The sequence below is a fragment of the Octodon degus genome, unplaced genomic scaffold (genome assembly GCF_000260255.1).
Source record: "Octodon degus isolate 3935 unplaced genomic scaffold, OctDeg1.0 scaffold00025, whole genome shotgun sequence".
NCBI classification, from domain to species: domain Eukaryota; kingdom Metazoa; phylum Chordata; class Mammalia; order Rodentia; family Octodontidae; genus Octodon; species Octodon degus.
In genome coordinates, this window is record NW_004524601.1 from 12,854,530 (window position 1) to 12,874,104 (window position 19,575).

The 19,575-nt window shown below is 37.6% G+C and overlaps 1 protein-coding gene across 1 annotated transcript in view; it reads left to right on the plus strand.

The window, feature by feature from the left end:
- Window positions 1–19,575, plus strand: part of Tfpi (tissue factor pathway inhibitor) — a 77,932-nt gene that overhangs the window by 45,447 nt on the left and 12,910 nt on the right. The window contains exons 3-6 of the mRNA XM_023712344.1: window positions 3,681–3,881; window positions 6,533–6,568; window positions 10,142–10,318; window positions 10,774–10,878. Of these exons, the coding sequence (XP_023568112.1) occupies window positions 3,681–3,881; window positions 6,533–6,568; window positions 10,142–10,318; window positions 10,774–10,878 (519 nt within the window). The remainder of the gene's footprint in view (window positions 1–3,680; window positions 3,882–6,532; window positions 6,569–10,141; window positions 10,319–10,773; window positions 10,879–19,575) is intronic.

Sequence of the window (19,575 nt, forward strand, 5' to 3'; positions counted from 1 at the left end):
AGAGAGAGAGAGAGAGAGAGAGAGAGAGAGAGGCCTCACCTGTATTGGCATTCTACTGTTTTATTAAATCAAATTTACTTCAATTCTGTGACTTCCGTTCACTCCCCCCAAAATATCCAGACAATAGAAACTTACTGTGTTAAATCTACTGGTCTTCTCCACGTCACTTAAGATCTTTATACGAAGTTGTAGCTTCTCATAACTGAACAACTTGAAATGTCATTTATGACTTTCTAAAATTCTTAAACAAAATTTATAATTATTCATATAGATATACTATTCAGGAAAAGCTTTACATTCAAATAGACAATTATAGTGCCAGTGATACAAGGAAAAATCACGTTTACGTTAAATTTAATTTTATTTTGTTTTGAAGAATAAAAACAAAGAGCAGAAACCAAGACAAGTTACTTTTATTTATGGACAGATTCCTATATATGGAAAATACTTTCAGCTGCCTCCTAAAATGCAATTTATTAATATTATGTATATATTAATATTGCATCAATATAAAATTTAAGGAAAGTATCAAAAATGAAGTCTGCAAGCATTTTTAAAAACTACATCCTGAATTGTACTGCATCGCATCCATATCTGCAGGTAACAGAAAGTCTTAGAGAACTATTAGAGGCCTGCTTCTGACAAGCTCATAGCACCAAATGTGGAAGTGTCAAAAGGGAAAAGATAACCTTTAAGTGTGTGCATGTCAATCAATAGCTATCAACTGTGTTGAAATTATTTACATGATACTATACACATCTATTGAATTTATACACACTATGCTATAGGTAAAAAAAAAATTCAAAATGATTTTGGAAATTTTGTTTTGCCAACTGAATATAATGTGAGAGAAAGCTGGTAACATACCAATGCCAACATGCCTGAAGTTCAACTTTTGTTAAAATTTGATTACTATAACTTGCTAATTAAGCAGTTCACAGTGGTACTAAAGTGCCCCCTTATTACAGTTATCTTCCGTATGTTTGTTGTACCTTATCAAATTCTTGGTCTGAAAAATGGACTGTGTATCATGTTTGTCAGATCACTTTTCTCCAGCTGAAAAAAGTCAATGTTGAGGAGGTTCCATGACGTAGTGGTTAGCACTCTGGACTCTGAAAAAAGTCAATGCAGTTATCAAATAGATCAAAAAATGTTATATTTTGTACATTAAATTCACATTTTCAAATTAGATGTTGAGTCACTAGTTGTGATAAAATTTGCATGCCCAGAGATTGTGTCACGTAAGTCATCCAGCACCCAACTGTCAAGTTTCATACGGAGAGCAACATTTTAAATCCAAGTTTGCCAAGACTGTGATTTTATGTCTCGTACAAAACTAAAAGGCAGCATTTTGATCTCTGTGTCTTATAGTTTTAGAATTCATAAGATATGGTTATTATTTGATATTAATATAATCATTGGGATCAGAATTTTTTTTTCTATTTTTTTTTCTTTTTTTTTAAGAACTGGGGACTGAACTCAGGCCCTTGCACTTGCCAGGCAAGCACTAGTTCTACTGAGCTATCTCCTCAGCCCCGGGATCGTAAAATATTAAGAATGAGCAAGAAAGTTTCTAATCTGATTTTTATATGTAGGCATTCTTTCAGAAATTCACCTAAAAGTTTGGAAGTTACACAAAATGTAATGCATTTACTCCCAGGTCATTGTAGGCTCACAGATTTAGTGTTTGACTTTAATATTTTTTATATGAAAACATTAAAGTGCCATACATTTGGGGCCATGGAGATAGCTCAGTAAAATAAGCACTTGCCTGGCAAGCGCAGGGTCCTGAGTTCAATTCCCAGTACAAAAAAAAAAAAAAAAAAAAGCCACACATTCATTTCGTAGTATCTTAAAGCTGCGACCTGAAGTCTTAGACTGGTTTGGATCTAGTAGAATACTATTGCCCTCTAGCGGATAAACTAGTTTAGAGAACTTGAAGGTTTAAATGCCCTGCAGGCGGAATATCAATACTCAAAGATGTAGAAATTACGCGGACTCAGCATGTGCAGACACTATTCAAGCTGCAGCGGCCGTTTTTCACTCATTTATACTTTCAGCTCTTTTTTAACTGACAGAGAAGATTGTGTGTTTGCACATACGCAGGTTTGAAAGCTTATATGCAAAATGAAAAGACTAAACCTAGCTCATTGCCGTATGATTTGTAGCATGTAGTTACCACCTTTTGATGAGAACATTTTATGTCCAGTCTCAGCATTTTTCAAGCATTAAATACACTATTAGCTGAATCATCATCTTGTACATGGAGCTCCTGAATCAATTCCTGTTTTCCAAAAGATTACACAATTTAACCACCATCTCCTTAACTACCCATCAACAAGTAAAATTTGCAGTCTATCTTACTTGTAATTTCTGGAAATGAATGCAACAGTTTAAAATTTAGGCCTTAATTAATATTACTGCTTAATAAAATTATAATAAAAGTATTTCCTCAATGTGCATATCACGTCCCACAACAAGACAAAGTTCTCTAAATAACAGAGTTCCCTGAATATTTAGATTAGAAATGAGTAACTCATGGTGAGAAGACTTGTCTCACGCTATTCAAATCAGCACTGATTAAGGTTTTTCAGCATTATTAAACACAAATGATGGTGCTTAAAGAATGCAACATAATTATTCATCCTGTAACATAAACACTGCAAGTTATGTATGTTTGCATATATTTAGATGCATCTTTTTGTCGAGGGGCGGGAACCCAGGGCCTTGGGTTGCCTGCTCAGCAAGCCCCTTCCGCTGTTACACCTCCAGCCCTTTCTACTTTTTGTTTCGAGACAAAGGTAGCACCAAGCAGTTCAGGCTCTTCCCCAACTTGCAGTTTCCCCGCCTCAGGCCCTCAGATGGCTGGGATTATGGCATGTGCCACCACGCCCAGCACTTGTATTGATATATTTGTGCAGTCTGTGTGTGTGTGTGTGTGTGTGTGTGTGTGTGTGTGTGCAAATGTACTTTTGTCTTTAAAAACATTTACGTGTAAAAAAAAAATAACTACATTACAGAGAAGGGTCCAAAAATTTTTTCATCAGCATCTACCTCTAAAACTGCTGAAATGAAAAGATTTCACCTCACTATAATGTAGATACAGTCACTTGAGTGGGGGTTCCTCACAGCAAAAATTCAATTCCATCTCGATCACATTTAAGTAATAGCTATTAAATAGTCTAGTAAAATTATTTGATATTTTTTCTCTCATGACAGTAAACTTTTGTGGTTGATCAAAAGAAAAAAATAGCAACAGGTTTAACTTGGTGAATTTATTTACTAGATCATTTTTATAACAAATTAACTGTCCATGGGTTCCTGTGAGCCCATTTTGTTGCTGATATAATTTTCTTAAGATCAGGACATATTAAAAATGAAATGAAATTTAAAAAAAATATTTTATGTATTTCCTCTTTATATAATAGGTATTTTATTTATTTATTTATTGTGTGTGTGTGTGTGTGTGTGTGGCCAGCTCAGCCCACCAGGGGGCGGGGCTTGCCAGCATGTGGTGCTGGGGACTGAACCGCGGTCCCTGTGCTTTGCTAAGCTTAGCTTGTTCTAAGTAGGTGCTTTAGTCCACTGAGCCATCTCACCAGCCCCGAAATGAAATTTTTGAAAAGGACCTTATTACAGTGTTGTTGGAGGGTTACCTTTATGTTTTAACTTTTACCTAGAGAATACCGACTGGGAGTCCAAGAAGCCGGCGTTCACTTTCTGCGCGATGAGAGCTCAAGACGGCCCCTGCAAGGCGATGATAAAGAGATTCTTCTACAACATCTTCACCGGCCAGTGTGAAGAATTTATATATGGAGGGTGCATAGGAAACCAGAATCAGTTTCTGACTGTGCAGGAATGCAAAGAAACATGCATAAGAGGTGGGTTTCTCACCTCACAGCCTTGGTGGTACCAGGCCTAATCCTGAATTTAATGCGTTTAGGGAACAGTAATGAAGTGCCGCGTTGATGGTCTCAGTTAATCTTGTTCTGCTCCACAAGTGCAGCTATCGTGCTGTGTACTGTTTTGAACTGTTCCGTGTATGTTATTCTAAAATTATTAAGCCTTTTGTGTTGTCCCCTTCTTTTCATAACAAAGAACAAAGAAAAGTTCTCAAGTGCACAAGACAGATTTGTGACAGAAGTGTAAGTTAGCCTCTCTGGCAGCGGTGGGTCAGCAAGGAAAGGGTTGTCAGGTGGGCTTCTCTGGCCTTTGTCAACACAGTGACCCCAGAGCTGTCCTCTCTACAAAGAGTCTGAGACTTCTCTCCAAGACTCCCCAGCTAATAATATGAAAACTCTGGGTGTCCTCTTCCACTTTGTTTTTCTGACTTGTGAGCGAGTTGAGAGGCAAATCTGAGTCACCTTTAATTCTCTAGCATCTACTTTCCCAGCGTTCCTTGCGGCAAGTTCTCGGGATTGGTCTAATCAAAGTATGGTCCATCAGAGATGACATCTTTCATGTGTAACTCTAGATACTGTGGTTTCTTTGTTGTTTTTGTTGCTTATTGTCATTTTTCTGTTTGCAAAGTGAGCAGCTGTCCTTTCTCACTCTTTCCAAAACTGTTTAGCTCTTCCTGTCTCGGTACTGTGGTAGCCTTGGACTTCAGGAAAGGTCTCAGGGTGGTGAAGAGGGCAATGTCTCTGCTGTGTGTCTCTGAGAGGCCCTGTTGTAAGAGCTGACAGAGGAGAGCTGACAGGCATATATGTAACTTCAGAGCACTTCCTTCCTTTGCCCTCCATAGATGAGGCTCTCAGTGGACATGGGTGGAGTTGACCAGTCATTCTCCCTTCACCCAGATTTCTATACCCTACATTTTTCACACATGCTGGGACAACTGTCCTTTTTTAGAGTGGAAAATCACTCTTAGTCTTCAGTGCCTTGACTAAAATCCTAGTTGGCTAATTCTTCACAATCCTTTCTGTCTGTATCTCTCTGTCTCTGTCTCTCTCTCTGTCTCTGTCTCTCTCTCTGTCTGTCTGTCTCTCTCTCTGTCTGTCTGTCTCTGGCTCTCTGTCTGTCTCTGTCTCTCTGTCTCTGTCTGTCTCTGTCTGTCTGTCTGTCTCTCTCTCTCTCTCTCTCTCTCTCTATTTCATTGTTGCAGAGTCTCACCTATGCATCTCAGACTCATGGTTATCCTCCTGCTTTTAGCTTCCCCATTGCTGGATTACAGGTGTGTACCACTATGCCTGGACTCTGGCTGCCTCAGCCCACCCTGGGGACAGGGCTGGTGTAGCATGTGGTGCCAGGGATCAAACCATGGTCACTGAGCTTGCCTAAGCTTGCCTAAGGAGGCACTTTAGTCTGCTGGGCTATCCTGCTTTTTTTAGTAGTCTACTTACTTTCATCAGTTGGCTTCTTCTCTGCAATGTATACCCATTTCTTCTTTCTTTAATAATTCAATGCCTCCTATTTCAACACTGTGCAAGAAAAATTATGTTTCTTACACCTGGTTAATTATGGCATCTTTGAATATCATTATTGACTATAAACAAATGTAAATCCTTGAGCTCATCTCCATCTTCATATTATCTGTTCAAAGTCTATTTCATATTATTGCATGAACATCAGTGTTTTCGTTTCTAATAAGGTAAGACAGCTAGACTTTTTAAAAAATCACTTAAAGAGAAAATTCTTTCTGTATCCATGATGGACTAAATAGAACTAGACTGTCTTTCCTATATAAATATCTAAAAGAATCTAAGCACAATGTATTGATGATTGCTTCAGACATGGATTAATAGTTAGTGCAGGATTGTAATTCAGAGAAGAAAGATATACCAAAGGTGAGCCCTGGGGTTCCTACGTTGTGCAGGCATCACTCTGGACCAGTGAAGGCAGGGGAATTCATTAGCACTGCTACAGGATACCTGAAGGAAATGGGGGTGAAGACTGGGAGGCAGAAGTAGTTGGAGTTTGCAGAACAATGTGTGAGAAAAATAAGCTTCCAGAAGGAGAGACTAATATTCAGTTATAGTTAGACACTGTAAGGTGATTACAGATGGCATTGATAAATGTTTGAAAGGTTAGAGATGTTTAACCTCATTTAAACATCATACAGCACATACATGCATCAGCACATCACCTTCTGCCCCATTAATATCTACAACATTATGCTGTTTTTTCTTGTTTTGTTTTGTTTTGTTTTTTGTCGTTTTTAAGACAGGGCCTCACTGTGCAGTTCAGGCAGGGCTTGAGCTCACTTTGTAGCCGAGACTGGTCTCAAAGTCACAATGACCCTCCTGCCTCAGCTTCCCGAGTGCCAGGATTACAGGAGTGCACTACCACTTCCAGCTCTATGCTTTTTGTATAAATTAAAAAGTAAATTTGTTGCTATAAGTGAAGTACGTTTGTGGTTAAAGTAATTAAACAATCTTTGGAGAATATAAGAAATTCAATTTCACTAAAGTATTCTGTATATGAATAATTTTAATGACAATGGATACATGCTCCTAATTTGTTAAATTGAAACTGATATTACATTATAAATTCCAGACATTGATATGCATATTTATTTATTTTTTTGTTGCAGAGTATTCGCCACTGACGAAGTCGACATTGGAAAAAGGTAAATGTTCATTTCTGTGCCTGTGAGCAGAATTTATTTCAGGCACCTAGATATTCTAGAAAATTCTAGGCTTTTCTCTTACAGTTATGGGGTTGATCATAAAGGCATATGATATTTGAAATGATTTTTTTTCTAGTGGGTGTAATGAAAACTGACAAGCACATACTCGAGATTAGCAAGAGGCGCTTCCAGCCACTGTTTGCTCTCACCCCAGCACAGCGCGGGGTTTAGCGCTAGATCCCTCAGGCCAAAGGTACACGGGCTACTTAAGAGCTTCTACATAGTGAGGGAGACTGACTAGTCTTATTTTTTTACCTCTGTTGCTTCACCCCTGGTTAGTGTCAGTATTGTGTGGCTTTAGCAAATTTTATCCAATATTGCCCTGAGCCGATGTATGTGTTTGAGTTATTGACTGTTCTATATTCAAATATTATTGGAGATATTTGACAGATTATCCTCTTTGTCAACATCATTTACTGGGGTGGTACTTCTTACCAAACATCTCTCAATAAAGGCTTTGATCCAATTATCAGCTCTGGAAATTATATTTAAATGAGAAAATACTAATCTGAGATATCAAGTTACTTAACTAAAGACATCAGGTATTATAACATTCAGAATGATTTTATTTATTTTGATTTACTCTTTGGGAAAGAGTTGAAATTTTTCATTATTCAGTTTAATTTTAAGGCTTTATTTAGTGGCCAGGATTTGAATCAAAATATGAAAAGCAAATCCAGCAACCAAGTTTTTACAAAGCAAGCAAATATGTGTGATATTTAATATTTTTAAAACTAGCTACTTATAAATAATTAATCTGGACAAAAATGTTTCTCATATGAATTAAATGAAATTTTAACATTATTAAGGAATATATATTCTTAAGGGGATTCTGTACACCACAGAAAAGAGATATTATCAGGAAAGAATGTACCAATATAGGTATGAAGGTCTAGATATTAGGTATTAAGGTATAGGCATTATAAGGTATAAGGTATAGGCATTCTTTTCTCCAGAAACAGAATTAGAAAATGTATATAGATTAAAATTTTATGGTAAATTATGCTACAAATTATATATCTAAGCTGGAGGTGAGTGGGAAGCAAAGGTCTCATGTTTGAGACCAACTGGTCAGTTCAATGAGACTCATTCTCAAAATAAAAGCTAGGGAAAAGTCTGAGATGTAGCTTTGAGCAAAATGTTCAATACCAAATAGAGACAATAGGTAGACAGACAGACAGAGACAGAGATGATAGGGAAAGAGAGGTAGAGCTGGAGGAAGAGATAGAGACAGAAACAGAGATAGAGATAGAGATAGAGATAGAGATAGAGACAGAGATAGAAATAAAGAGAGAAAGAGAAAGGCATAAGAATTTAAAAACCACTCATTCTTCATTGGAAATTAGAAAATAAAGTTCTGTTCAAGTGTGTTAAAACTGTATGTGCTAACCATGCTGGCCCTGCCCCTGGGGCACACTGAAACAGCGATTGAGACTGGATATGGTGGCACATGCCTGTAATCCCAGCTCTTGGGAGGCTGAAAACAGAAGGATCATTATGACTACAAGCCTGATCTACATAGCAAGACTCTGTAGACACTTCCCCCACTAGGAAAAAAAAAAAAAAAAAAGCCTGTATGTGCTAAAACAAATCCCAAATAGTCTTCTGTCAACTTGAAGGGACCTTTAGTGCTATGCTATAATGGTTGTAAGAACAATAGACATAACAATCCTTTGGAGGGAAAACTTACTCACAGGCAGTTCTCCAGTATGCAGGCCCACGTGAAAAGTAGCATTAAAAATCTATGGCCCATGACAACTGGTGTAGGCTTAGAGTCCGCACTGGGTGTTACCCAACCCTAAGCACCAGCTTAGAGGAAGAGTGTGCATGCTAACTCAGAAGCATGGCAGTGTATCCAAAGACACAGGAAGCTAGCTTCTTGCCTTGGAACCATATTTTAAATTTTGATCACGCAGTGAATTCTTTCAAAAATGTTCATTTTCAACTTCTTGCTAAAGTAAATTTGTGTCCAGTACTGGGGTCTTATTTAAACAATTACAACTTCCAATTTATGACTTATACAGATCAGCATAAATTTTATCATTTTTGCTCACTGTATGAAATATTTTTTTCTCTCTCACCTTTGTTGCATCTAAAATTTCTTTGTTAAATTACTTAAATTGTAATTGGAAGTGCATGGTAACTGAAACAAATTTAAATGGCGGGAATTCACTAAATTTTCTTTCTCTTAGAAAAGGCATTATGAACACGTAAAGCTTTTATTATTTTGCTTGTTACACTTAATTGCAAATTGGAGTAATATTCACATTGCAAAATACATATATGAAGAAGGCCCAACAGCATTAATCACTAAGGAACTACCAAACAAATAAAAAGTGCAATAGAAATTCTCTCCTGTGAGAATGGCTTCTCCAAAAGACAAAGGAAACATTGTTGGTGGGAATCATTTGTTTCCTTATGGAAAACAGTAAACAGGTTTTCAGAAATTTAAAGTTAAAGATAGAGCTACTATATAATCCAGCAGTCTGATAAATATGAGACGCATGTTAAAGGGAAATGTAATGAATACCAGAGAAGATACCTTCCTGCACTCTATGGCAGCTTTATCTCTAACAGCCAAGACACAGAGTGAAACGTAGGTGTTCACAAACAGGTAAGTGGACAAAGAGAGTGTGGTATAAATACATCATGGAAAAATATACAAACTGGAGCTTTGCGCAAAATATTCAAGCCCGATAATTCTTGTGATTACAGCACATTTGACAATTGGTTCACTTCCCTTTAAGGCGCATGCGTGATCACACCCTTGAATGTAGATCACAGGATCACAGCTTTAGTGACAGCTATGTTTAGCCTGGTTTGGAATGCTATCAAAGAAATGCCGTTGGCCTTCTGCAAAGGCCCTTTTGGTCCCTGAACGTGTATTTCCTTTCTGCCTCTGTGCCGATGGACTCATTCCAATACTTGGAAGAAAATAACTAGGAGAGGATATCATACCTAGGACAGATATTAATTCTAGCATACAAAAGAATTCAGGAACTTCTAAGAATAGCCATGAAAGCTTCCATGCTTCTCAAATCTCTTACAAATTTTGAAGTTGAAGCCATTCTTAATAAAGAACATACAGCACTGCTTTCTCCAAGAATTCTCAGATTTCAATAACGAAGTGTTCATAAACTGTCTTACTACAAGCTCTGTGTTAATTACTAAACCAAAAATTGCCATAATATTTGTATTTCCTGGGTAGCACATGACAAAGTAGATTACTTTCTTTTATTTACTCAGTTCATGAAAAAAATCTGAGAGTGAATCCCTTATTTATTTATCATATGTAGAAGTTGAAAATGCGAATTATAAAAATTTGTGACACTAATGTTTTCATTTTCTAAATACTATAGATAATTGTGATTTTGTATAAATTCCATTCAAGCTATGTTATTACTTTTGAATTTGTCATATTTAACCATTAAATAGATATTTATATATTTAATTAAGTAAGTAAATAATTTACCAAAAAGGAAAATAATTTGATGACACTATGATAATTTTCAGGAAAGCCAGATTTATGCTTTTTGGAAGAGGATGTTGGAATCTGTCGAGCTTATATTACCAGGTATTTTTATAACAACCAGTCAAGACAGTGTGAACCTTTCATATATGGGGGATGCCTAGGCAACCTGAACAACTTTGAATCTTTGGAAGAATGCAAGAGTACCTGTCAGGACACAGGTAGGTTCATTTTCCATGTTCTTTGCATCTTTTTACAAATAAGACATCTTAGAGAATGTTCAGATTTACCAGGTTTCATTTCCTTTCCTCAGAATGCTGTAGTACAATTTTGGCATAATGGTAGGTTTCCTGAAATTTCTATTCTTATAAAAATTTGAGGGCAAATAGTGAAGTAGAAATATTCTCTTGAAATCAACCCATTTTATCTGCTTGTATAACTTAAAGGAGCAATTTAAATATTAACAGCTAGAAATTGTTGACCATGATCTACAAAGTCTCTCCTGGAATTATTGGTTCGTAACATACATATATAAGTTCACCACTTGCAAATCTAGTGTAGCAATGTGACAAAAATTTGTAGGACTCTTCTTCAAATGGCTGTTGTGCTTTGCTTCAGGTATACAAATACAAATTATGAAGCTGCTCTCATTTTAATTGCCATACTTGTTTTTCAGAGAATGATACACAGGTGGATCGTTATAAAACCAGACTCATTCCACTTGTTACTGTGAATACTGACTCTTTGACTTCGCGCTCCACCAGAGACCCCAAGATTTGGGGTAAGAATCTCATTTTTTTTATTCATTTCTAAAAATATATTATCACGGTAATCACGGAAATGTATTGCATATTAGAAGTGTCCCTTCAAAAGTAGCTATTTTTTAAGATAATAATATATGCATTGACACATGGGACTCAACACATTGAAGATATATAATCCCATAAAAGAGATTTTTTTTCTAATCCTCTTAAAGTATGCTTTGAAGCAGAATTTTGATTAGGAATCACATGAAAAACTTTCATATGACAATTACCTCACTGTTAAATGTCTTATAAAATATTACTAGGAATTGCCAGCCTCAGTGTACGGTGGTAAATTGTTTTCCTGGAAGCCAACGCCAAAACAGTCTGAAGTGTTTTTAAATTGAACGGGGAACTGGCAGCTCTGGTGTGAAAGGGCAGATTCAAAAGTGTTTTCCTGTCCCTCCCCAAATGGCCTGTCACTGCAGAGTAAATTCTCTTTTGGACTGCTCCAGAACGCCTTTCTGGATTCTACCCCATCAGCATATTTATCATAGTTGGGTAAGAATGCAGAAATAATCCCTGAAAAAGACAAAGCTGAGGAAACAGTACAAATACTAGAAAATATAAATATCTGGATGATTTGAATTTAAAATGCTCAAAATTAAGCCATATAAATAGAAAGCTCTACCTTGTTCATAAAAGCACGTGTCCATTCAGAAATTGGAGCTTTCACTTAGAAGCAGTCCATATAAATAGATGAAATATAAACTTGGCATGAGATAGAGGAGTTCCTGTAGCTACTAAAATTGAAAGCATAGTATTAAGAAATGCCAGTGCTTGGCCCAGGAGCTGTTCACCCTGGCCGTATATCAGAACCAGATGAGCTGCAGAACCAGACTTAGACAAGCTGGCAGCAAACAAAGAAAGAGTCTGTCCAGATGGACTGAAAGCACTGAAAACGTTTGCTGGAATGCCCCTAGAATAAGGACTGCTAGCCCCAGCTTTGTCTTAGAGGGGCCAAACCATTCAGGAGACTTCCTTCATCCCCTGGTGCTGCACTTTAGGGTCACACAGAGAATCTGCACCACGCTTGTGGGCAGACCAGAAAGTGCAAGGAAACTTGAAATCTAGAGGGAGGAGAGCTAAGTCTGGTTTCTGCCCACATCCCTTCAGTAGCGCCCCTGTGAGGATAAATATCTTTCTGGAAACTGTTTGTGATTTGAGATCTTCAAAAATAAATGGCCAACTCGTCTCAAGAGTTAGTACATAAAGTAAATTGCAGGAACTCAAGAAGTGTTCTGAGAACCTGTCATCAAAGGAGTGAATGCAAGCTTGCGGTGGGGGTTGCCTGAACAGCAGGCCTTCTTCAGAATCTCTTCATTGCACCAAATTCATCAACAGATGAATTTTAAGTCTCATTTTTAAATATTGCTTTCAGTAAGTGACCCTGTTTCTGATTTATAGGAAAGTGCTTCTGTTGCATTGCGCTTTTATTTCTTTCCAGCTTTATAACCTTCAGCTCTATAACTTTTGTTTTGTCAACTTAAATATCACATGTTCAAAAGCATGTTATATATTATTGCTATAAAAGATGTGAAAGTTTACGACAGAGATTTTAATGACACATATCTGCAAATAAAGGTATAAAATCAGGTTTCCATATACTTCACTATTTTCGTTTGGAAAAAAACCTTTTGTTTGAATTCAGTACCAATTCAAGTAGAGATTTTCAGCCATTTATTTTTAAAATGAGTAGAGTATATTAGCCTAAGGGTACTTTTACCTTTAAGGTTTTATCAAGTATAAAGTTTATGATTGTTCAGTAGGCATTCTATCAAACAGGAAATGGGAAAGGAGGACAAAGAAACATTAGTATGTTTTAAATATTTCTTGGTGTATGTCATTGCATGTTCTTATGAAACATAACTATGGAAAAGTCTAATAAATAAATAGTTATAAAACCAAAGTATTCCCCGCCACTGGGTGCACTGAGCCAGCCACAGAGACTGGATGTGGTGCTGCACTCCTGTAATCCCAGTGCTGGGGAGGCTGAAAACAGGGGGATTACAAGTTCAAGCTGTGTAGTGAGACCTTGTACCAAATACATTTTTAAAAAACTATGAAAGCAGTAAACATCTTATAATATGAAATTGAAAGAAAATATCAGCAAAGATTTTTATGTAAAACAATAGGCACTTTAAAAAAATAAATAAAAAATTTTTAAAAAAGAATAGGCACTTGAACGATGATGGCTTTCACAGTAATTGCATTTAAAATTAAAGCAAATGATTATGTGTTTTGTTCAGAGAGCATTTGCCTTTTGGTTCTTGTATTTGCCTTAACATCGGCCTACATTCCTATGGCCAAGCTGACCCCTCTTCTTTTTCTAGGAGCCTGTATTCTTTCTTTTTCCCTTCATTAACTTTCTAAACCAAGACATGAGACAGTATTACAAGACAGCCATGAGAAGTTTGATGCTACGTGTGCCTGGTGGGCAGTGCATCTTCCTGACCTGTCCCTCAGGCCATGGCGCCCTCCAGCTGCTTTGCGCTGACGTGGAAGTTGGAGGCAGATACCTCGCAGCCCTGGCTAAGTCCTGGCCCTGCTTTGTCTAAGGGCTCTACTAAACCTAGAAGAGAAAGTGCAAAGATTTCCCAGACCAAACCCTTACAGCTTTCACAGTATGCAATTATATTAATACATCATATTGCACCCTAAGAAGTCTTGGTTCCTAGTTTATGGAAACCCTTACTTCTCAAGGCTTTGTCAAATGTGCAAGGCTCTCTGTGGTGTCAGCTGCTATTATTTTTTCATTTTGTTCTGTTTTTTATGTATTTGGTGCAGGGTTTCCCTCCACAGCTCAGACTCATAGTGTTCCTCCTGTCTAGCCTCACCAGCTCTGGGATTATAGGCGTGCATCACCACGCCCAGACTCAGTGGCCAGCTCAGCGTGCTCAGGGTTGGGCCAGCATGGCATGCGGGACCAGGGATTGAACCCTGGTCTCTGCACTTGCCTAGGCAGACGATTAGTCAGCTGAGCTATCTAGCCAGTCCTTGTCCATTTCTACTGAAGCTGTATAAATCCTTTAAGGTTTCAAGTCAGTGTACAGGAGTCATAACATAAGTGAAATTTCTTTCCTCTAAAATTCTTGCCCTTAGATGATAATACTTAGGTAGAGTATTTAGATATTCTAAAATTTAATTATTGTTTACTAAGTAAAAGACATAACTGTAATGTTCTTTGAGGACACTAGAAAGTAATTTAGAAATTTTGCTCAATGTTTAACTGTTACTAAAATTATACCTTGATCAATTCTTTTTTACATTTTTATTTAATCTTAAGTGCTCACTATTATAAATTTATGAATATATTTCCTTGTGATCTCTTTTAGATTCAAGATGCTTGAGTACTTCTTAAGCCCAGTGGAGGTTTAGTTTTTTCCTTTTATTTTTATATTTCAATTTCAAGTCTATTTGCATAATTTCAAAGACTAAACCTTATGAAAAAATAATTTTAAGCATGTCCCTGGAGGAGATAATTATTTGAGTTTGATCAGCCAAATTAAGAGGTTCTCAAATTATTTACAGTGAACATGTTCTCACTGCGTGTGTGAGACAGATAACTCCAGAGAAGTTCCTTCAGATACTCAGTTTTTTGCCTTACACATTGGTATTGGGAATGAAACTCAGGAACTTGTACTTGCCAGACAGGTGCTTGTGCCACTGAGCTACATCCCCACCCCATGTACATAATCTTCAGAATGAATAGGTCTTTCTCCCTGCCCTCTCCACTTTGATTAAAAATATGCTATGATAAATAAATTTAAAAAAACCTTGAGCACAGAGACATGGGTTCAAATCCTGCTCTTGCATTTAAGATATTTCTTCACTTCTCTGGGTCTTCTCTTTCCACTGAAAAATGGATAAGGTGACAGGAGAGTACTGGTTTGATAGGTTCCACTGTGAAGTAGTGGGTGGATGTTCCCAGCTCCGGGGACAGAGCTTGACACCTGGTGGGTGCTGCGTGGTGTTGCTGCTATTCTCCATGTGATTCCCAGTGATACAATTCGCTGCCCAGGCCTGAGTGTCTTGTCTGCAGAACGGCTCTGTAAGTTCCCCTCTGGCAGAAGAAATAGATGTTTTGGCATTCAAAGAAAGGTCCTATTATTCAGATAAGGGAAATAGAAACTGAAGGTAGCACTGAGAGATGAGAGGAAGAGGAAACAGAAAAGAATAAAGATACATTATGCGAGATGCACATGCCACTCCCTGCAATAAAGGTGATCATTACACACACTGACACAAAATAATAACAAAGGAGAAAAAAAGGAAAAACATAAATGAAATAAATTGCTAAAAAATAAAGGGAAAAAAGAGTATACATTTATGAATAAGGATAAAATAAGCATAGTGTCTCCAAATCACAGCTAACTTTAAAGCAAGTTCACACCAGAACTAAATTTATCCACGTATGAATACTGAAACAGTTCACCCGTATTTCTTAGCAATGAGTCAAGGGCATCAGTATAAATAAATGTCCTGGGGCTCTGAATCCAAAAGTTGATTTGTATAATTTATTTTTTCAACACTTTCAACTTTCCAAACATCCAGAGTCCACCTCTATTTTTTGCTGTTACTTCAACCCACATACATAGAAGTTTCTGTTCATTGCTTTGCCCCTTCAAGTCATTCATTGTGTTCTCATGCTTTCTCGCAGGAAATATCAGTTTCCACTTCCGCCGCTCATGGTCGTGTTTTGTTCAGATCAGCCTGTCCTGTTTAGGGTATCATCCACCACTCAAAGAAGGACATTCATGGCAATGAAAATGGGTACAGGAAAATTCAGTTACATGTTTCTTTTAAATATTTCCTCGATTACCTTTCTCTCATTTCTGTGATAAAACACCTGACAGCCAAAATTAAGGGAGGAAAGTTTTATTTAGCTCACAGTTTGAGAAGATTTCAATCTGTCATCAGCAGGCTCTAAGGCAGAGGGGTACATGGCAGAGAGCAGCAGTTCATGGTGGCAGAAAATAATAGAACAGCAAGATTAAAAAAGGGAGCAGCACCAGCAGCAGTGGAAACAGACAAGTCTGTCTCCCTTACTTATATTGTACTCAGTCTATCCACCCCACAGTAGGTATAGAATCAACCCCCATAATCCCAGCTTCACTCACACCCATAATCTGAGCACTGGATCATGCATTAATCACAAACACTAGAAGTCACATCATGACAACATGAGGCTTAGGGAAAAACTAGACACAAACCATAACATTCTGTCCCTGGCCTCCAAAGACTCGTGCACATCCCTTTATGCAAAAGACATTTTAGTCTATTTCTAAGAGGTGCCAAAGTCCTAACAGTTTCCACATTGCTGAACAGTCCGAGTCCCAAGTCTTCTCCAAAATCTAAGGCAAACTCTTAGCTGTGAGTCATTGTACAAATGAAAAGTTAAACACTTCCAACATTCAATGGCACAAGAAAAACATTACCATTCCACAAAGTATAAAACAAGGGGAGTCAAAGCATTGGGACTAAAGCAAATCCAACATCCAGAAGGGCAAACATTAAGTGCGGTAGGTCCATGTGGAACAACAAAATCAATCTGTGACAAATTCTGAGTTCCAAAGATCTTATGTGGCTCCACCCCTACAACTCTTCTTGTCTTCTCTCTGAGGTCTGCTTTGTTTCCTTCTTGCAGCTTTTCTTAGATGATCCATATTCCTGGCTTTTCCAAACTTCTGGGGTCTCCACTGAACTTTAAGTTTCTCACTCACAGCTTCACATACTGCCCTCTCATGGGCACACTGCCAGGCAGAGGCACACTGCCTGGCCTCCCAGGCCTTCTGCAATATAGGTGGAAGCCTTCTTAACCTCAGAACTCTTGAATTCTGCATGTGCCAATAACCAGAACCATGTAGATGATGTGAAAGTTGACTTCCAGCTGGAACAGTGCACAGGTTTTTTCTTTTGCCTATATGGACCCAGTGGTTGAACTACTAAAAACTCTAAATCTGATTCTGAGGAACAAATTCTCTAAAATATCACTATTCCAGAACCTAGTATTGCTTCTGTGGCCATTCTAGAACCTGGCACTGTGTGGCTTTCTCATCAAAGTAAAATATTTCATTTTAGTTTTGAGACTCGCTACTTTTCGTGATGTCCTCAGGCCACCTTTTGTATTTTCCTGATTCTTCTCAGCAGTGGAGATCTCCTCAGCACTATCATTGCAGTCCACAGCTTTATTGGAGCTTCCTTTTGGACCAGACTCACAAATCATCCTGCTGGACTCTTGGCTCTTGATTCTCAACATAAATCTGATTAAACCCCCCCCCCACAACAATAGTTAGGCCACTGCTTCCATATTCAGCTGCCTTGAAATTTCTTTTTCCAGTTTAATCAGTCCATTACACTTAATCTCAATCTCAGGAAAAGTCTCTGGACACACACAAAATGCAAACAAACTTTCTGCCAAGCCATAATACATATCATGTGGCGTCCACAAGCCAAGGCAGTCCTTCTTCCAAGCAGAAACCTCCCCATCCAGGCCTTTACAGGCAAGATTTCTGTCAGCATTCTGGTCTTCTGAGCTCTGACAAGAATTGCCCAAACAGAATAGCCTAAGGCTTTCCAGGACTTCTCTTTTAGGGGACATCTCTGAACCTTTTCTGTCTCTTCCCATAAGCCACTCCCAAAGGCTCGTGAGCTACCTAGTCAAGCCTAGTCATAGCAATGATTCCATTCCTGGTACCAAATTCCAGCTTGGTTACATTTTTCTCATTGCTGGGACAAAATAACTGACAACCAAAAGTAAGGAAGGAAAGATTTATTTAGCTCACAGTTTGAGGTTTCAGTCCATCATCAGCTGGCTCTAAGGCAGAGGAGCATATGGCAGAGGGCAGCAGTTCATGGCCCCAGAAAATAGTAGAAAAGCAAGATCAAAAAGGAAGAAGCCACAGCCGCAGAGGTGATGGAGAACAAGTCTGTCTCCCTTCCTTATATTACATTCAGGGTCTCTACCCAGGGAAGGTACAGAACTGATAATCCCAGCACTGGATCATTAGCTACAAATACTAGAAGCCAGCCCATGACTGCATGAGGCTTTGAGGGGACAACTAGACACAAACCATTAGAAATCTATCTATCTATCTATCTATCTATCTATCTATCTATCTATAATTTAGAATTGTCATTTTAATATATCAATGAAGGTTTTTTATATTTAAAGTATTTAAATTTTCAAATAGATAGATAGATATAGATATAATCTAGATATGGATAGAGATATAGATCTATAGATACCTCAAAAAACCCTGAATGAATTTTGGCTTAGGCAAATCTGGCCATGTAGTCATAGAGCAGACAGACAGCCATATATTGCCTGCACGTATACCACATGATGCACTCAGCAATCTGATAGAAACCAACCAAAATTATTTGCAAACACACATATATACAGGAAATATATAACATGAATTATATGTGACTTTTTTGTATAGTCCAGCTTGGATGCTTATGTCTTGTGCTCTGAGTAACTGCTTTGAAGATAACAATATGTGATATCTTAACCATTTTAATTTCTTATATGTGACTTTTTTGACATCACATATCGATTTCTTGCAACCATCATATTATGAGGTAATCTTTAAGCAAACTAATTTTCTGCAAAGTTTTTGCCAACAAACTCTTAATAGCACCATTCTTTTGTGCTGATTTAACTTCATTTATTTGCTTTAAATTTACCTGCATTACATGTTAGCACTTTAACCATTCCAGATTTTCTTACTCTGCCTTTCATGTAAAAATGTTCAGTTCATGAAAGTTGTTCTCTTCTGCACTAATGGTCACTGTCCCTCCTCTTTGTATCTCAGCTCATTTTTACTAACATGAAGAACACTTCTTCCTTCATCCACTGACTTTCAAATAGGATTTGCCAAATGCTTGTGATAGTTGAGGTTTTGTTTTCCATGCTGTTGTGAACATATTATAAGATTTGAAGGAAGAAGTAATAGGTATTTTTCTATCCCCTCCTCCAGCATTTAGTCTTATGTTCAGTATAGTACAGTTGACTTATAATTTTTAATCGTTGATTTTGTGATTCACAGTTACAAAAGAAAGAACAAATGATGGCTGGAGGAGAGCTGCCCATACTTACCAAGTCTTTCTGAACACGTTCTGCATTCACGTATCCATATTGCTTTTTAGGATTTGATAGCATTTGTGTATATGTTAATGTCTGTGCTTTTGGAATTGCCTTAATATTTATATAGCATATGTGATAGTTATGACAGTGTATCATTAATAAAGTTTCATGTTTACATGCATAATTAATATAGTCCTCTCAACTTTTCTTGCTGGTAAATTTCTAACTAGCAAAGAAAAACTGATGTGCTCAAGTATTCTCATTGGTTGAGCCTTTTGGGTAGACCTAATCATTCATAGAAAAAAGTGAATTATGTTATTAATTCTCACAGACCCCTTTGGTTATTGCACATGAACTCCTAATGGCTAATTTAGGATGGCTTTTTGGTAATTTGGAAAAATTAATCGTTGAGTAGGCTTCAAAGCCTACTGCCACTCCAGTCTCTGGCATAGGCTGCCACACTGAGAAAAGGACAGCTGTGTACTTGACCTAGTTCAGCATCACTTCCTCCAGGGTGAAGGGCCCAGGAAACTCACTGGAGACCATTTGGCTACTTAAGTCTCCATCTCTGTCTCTGTCTCTGTCT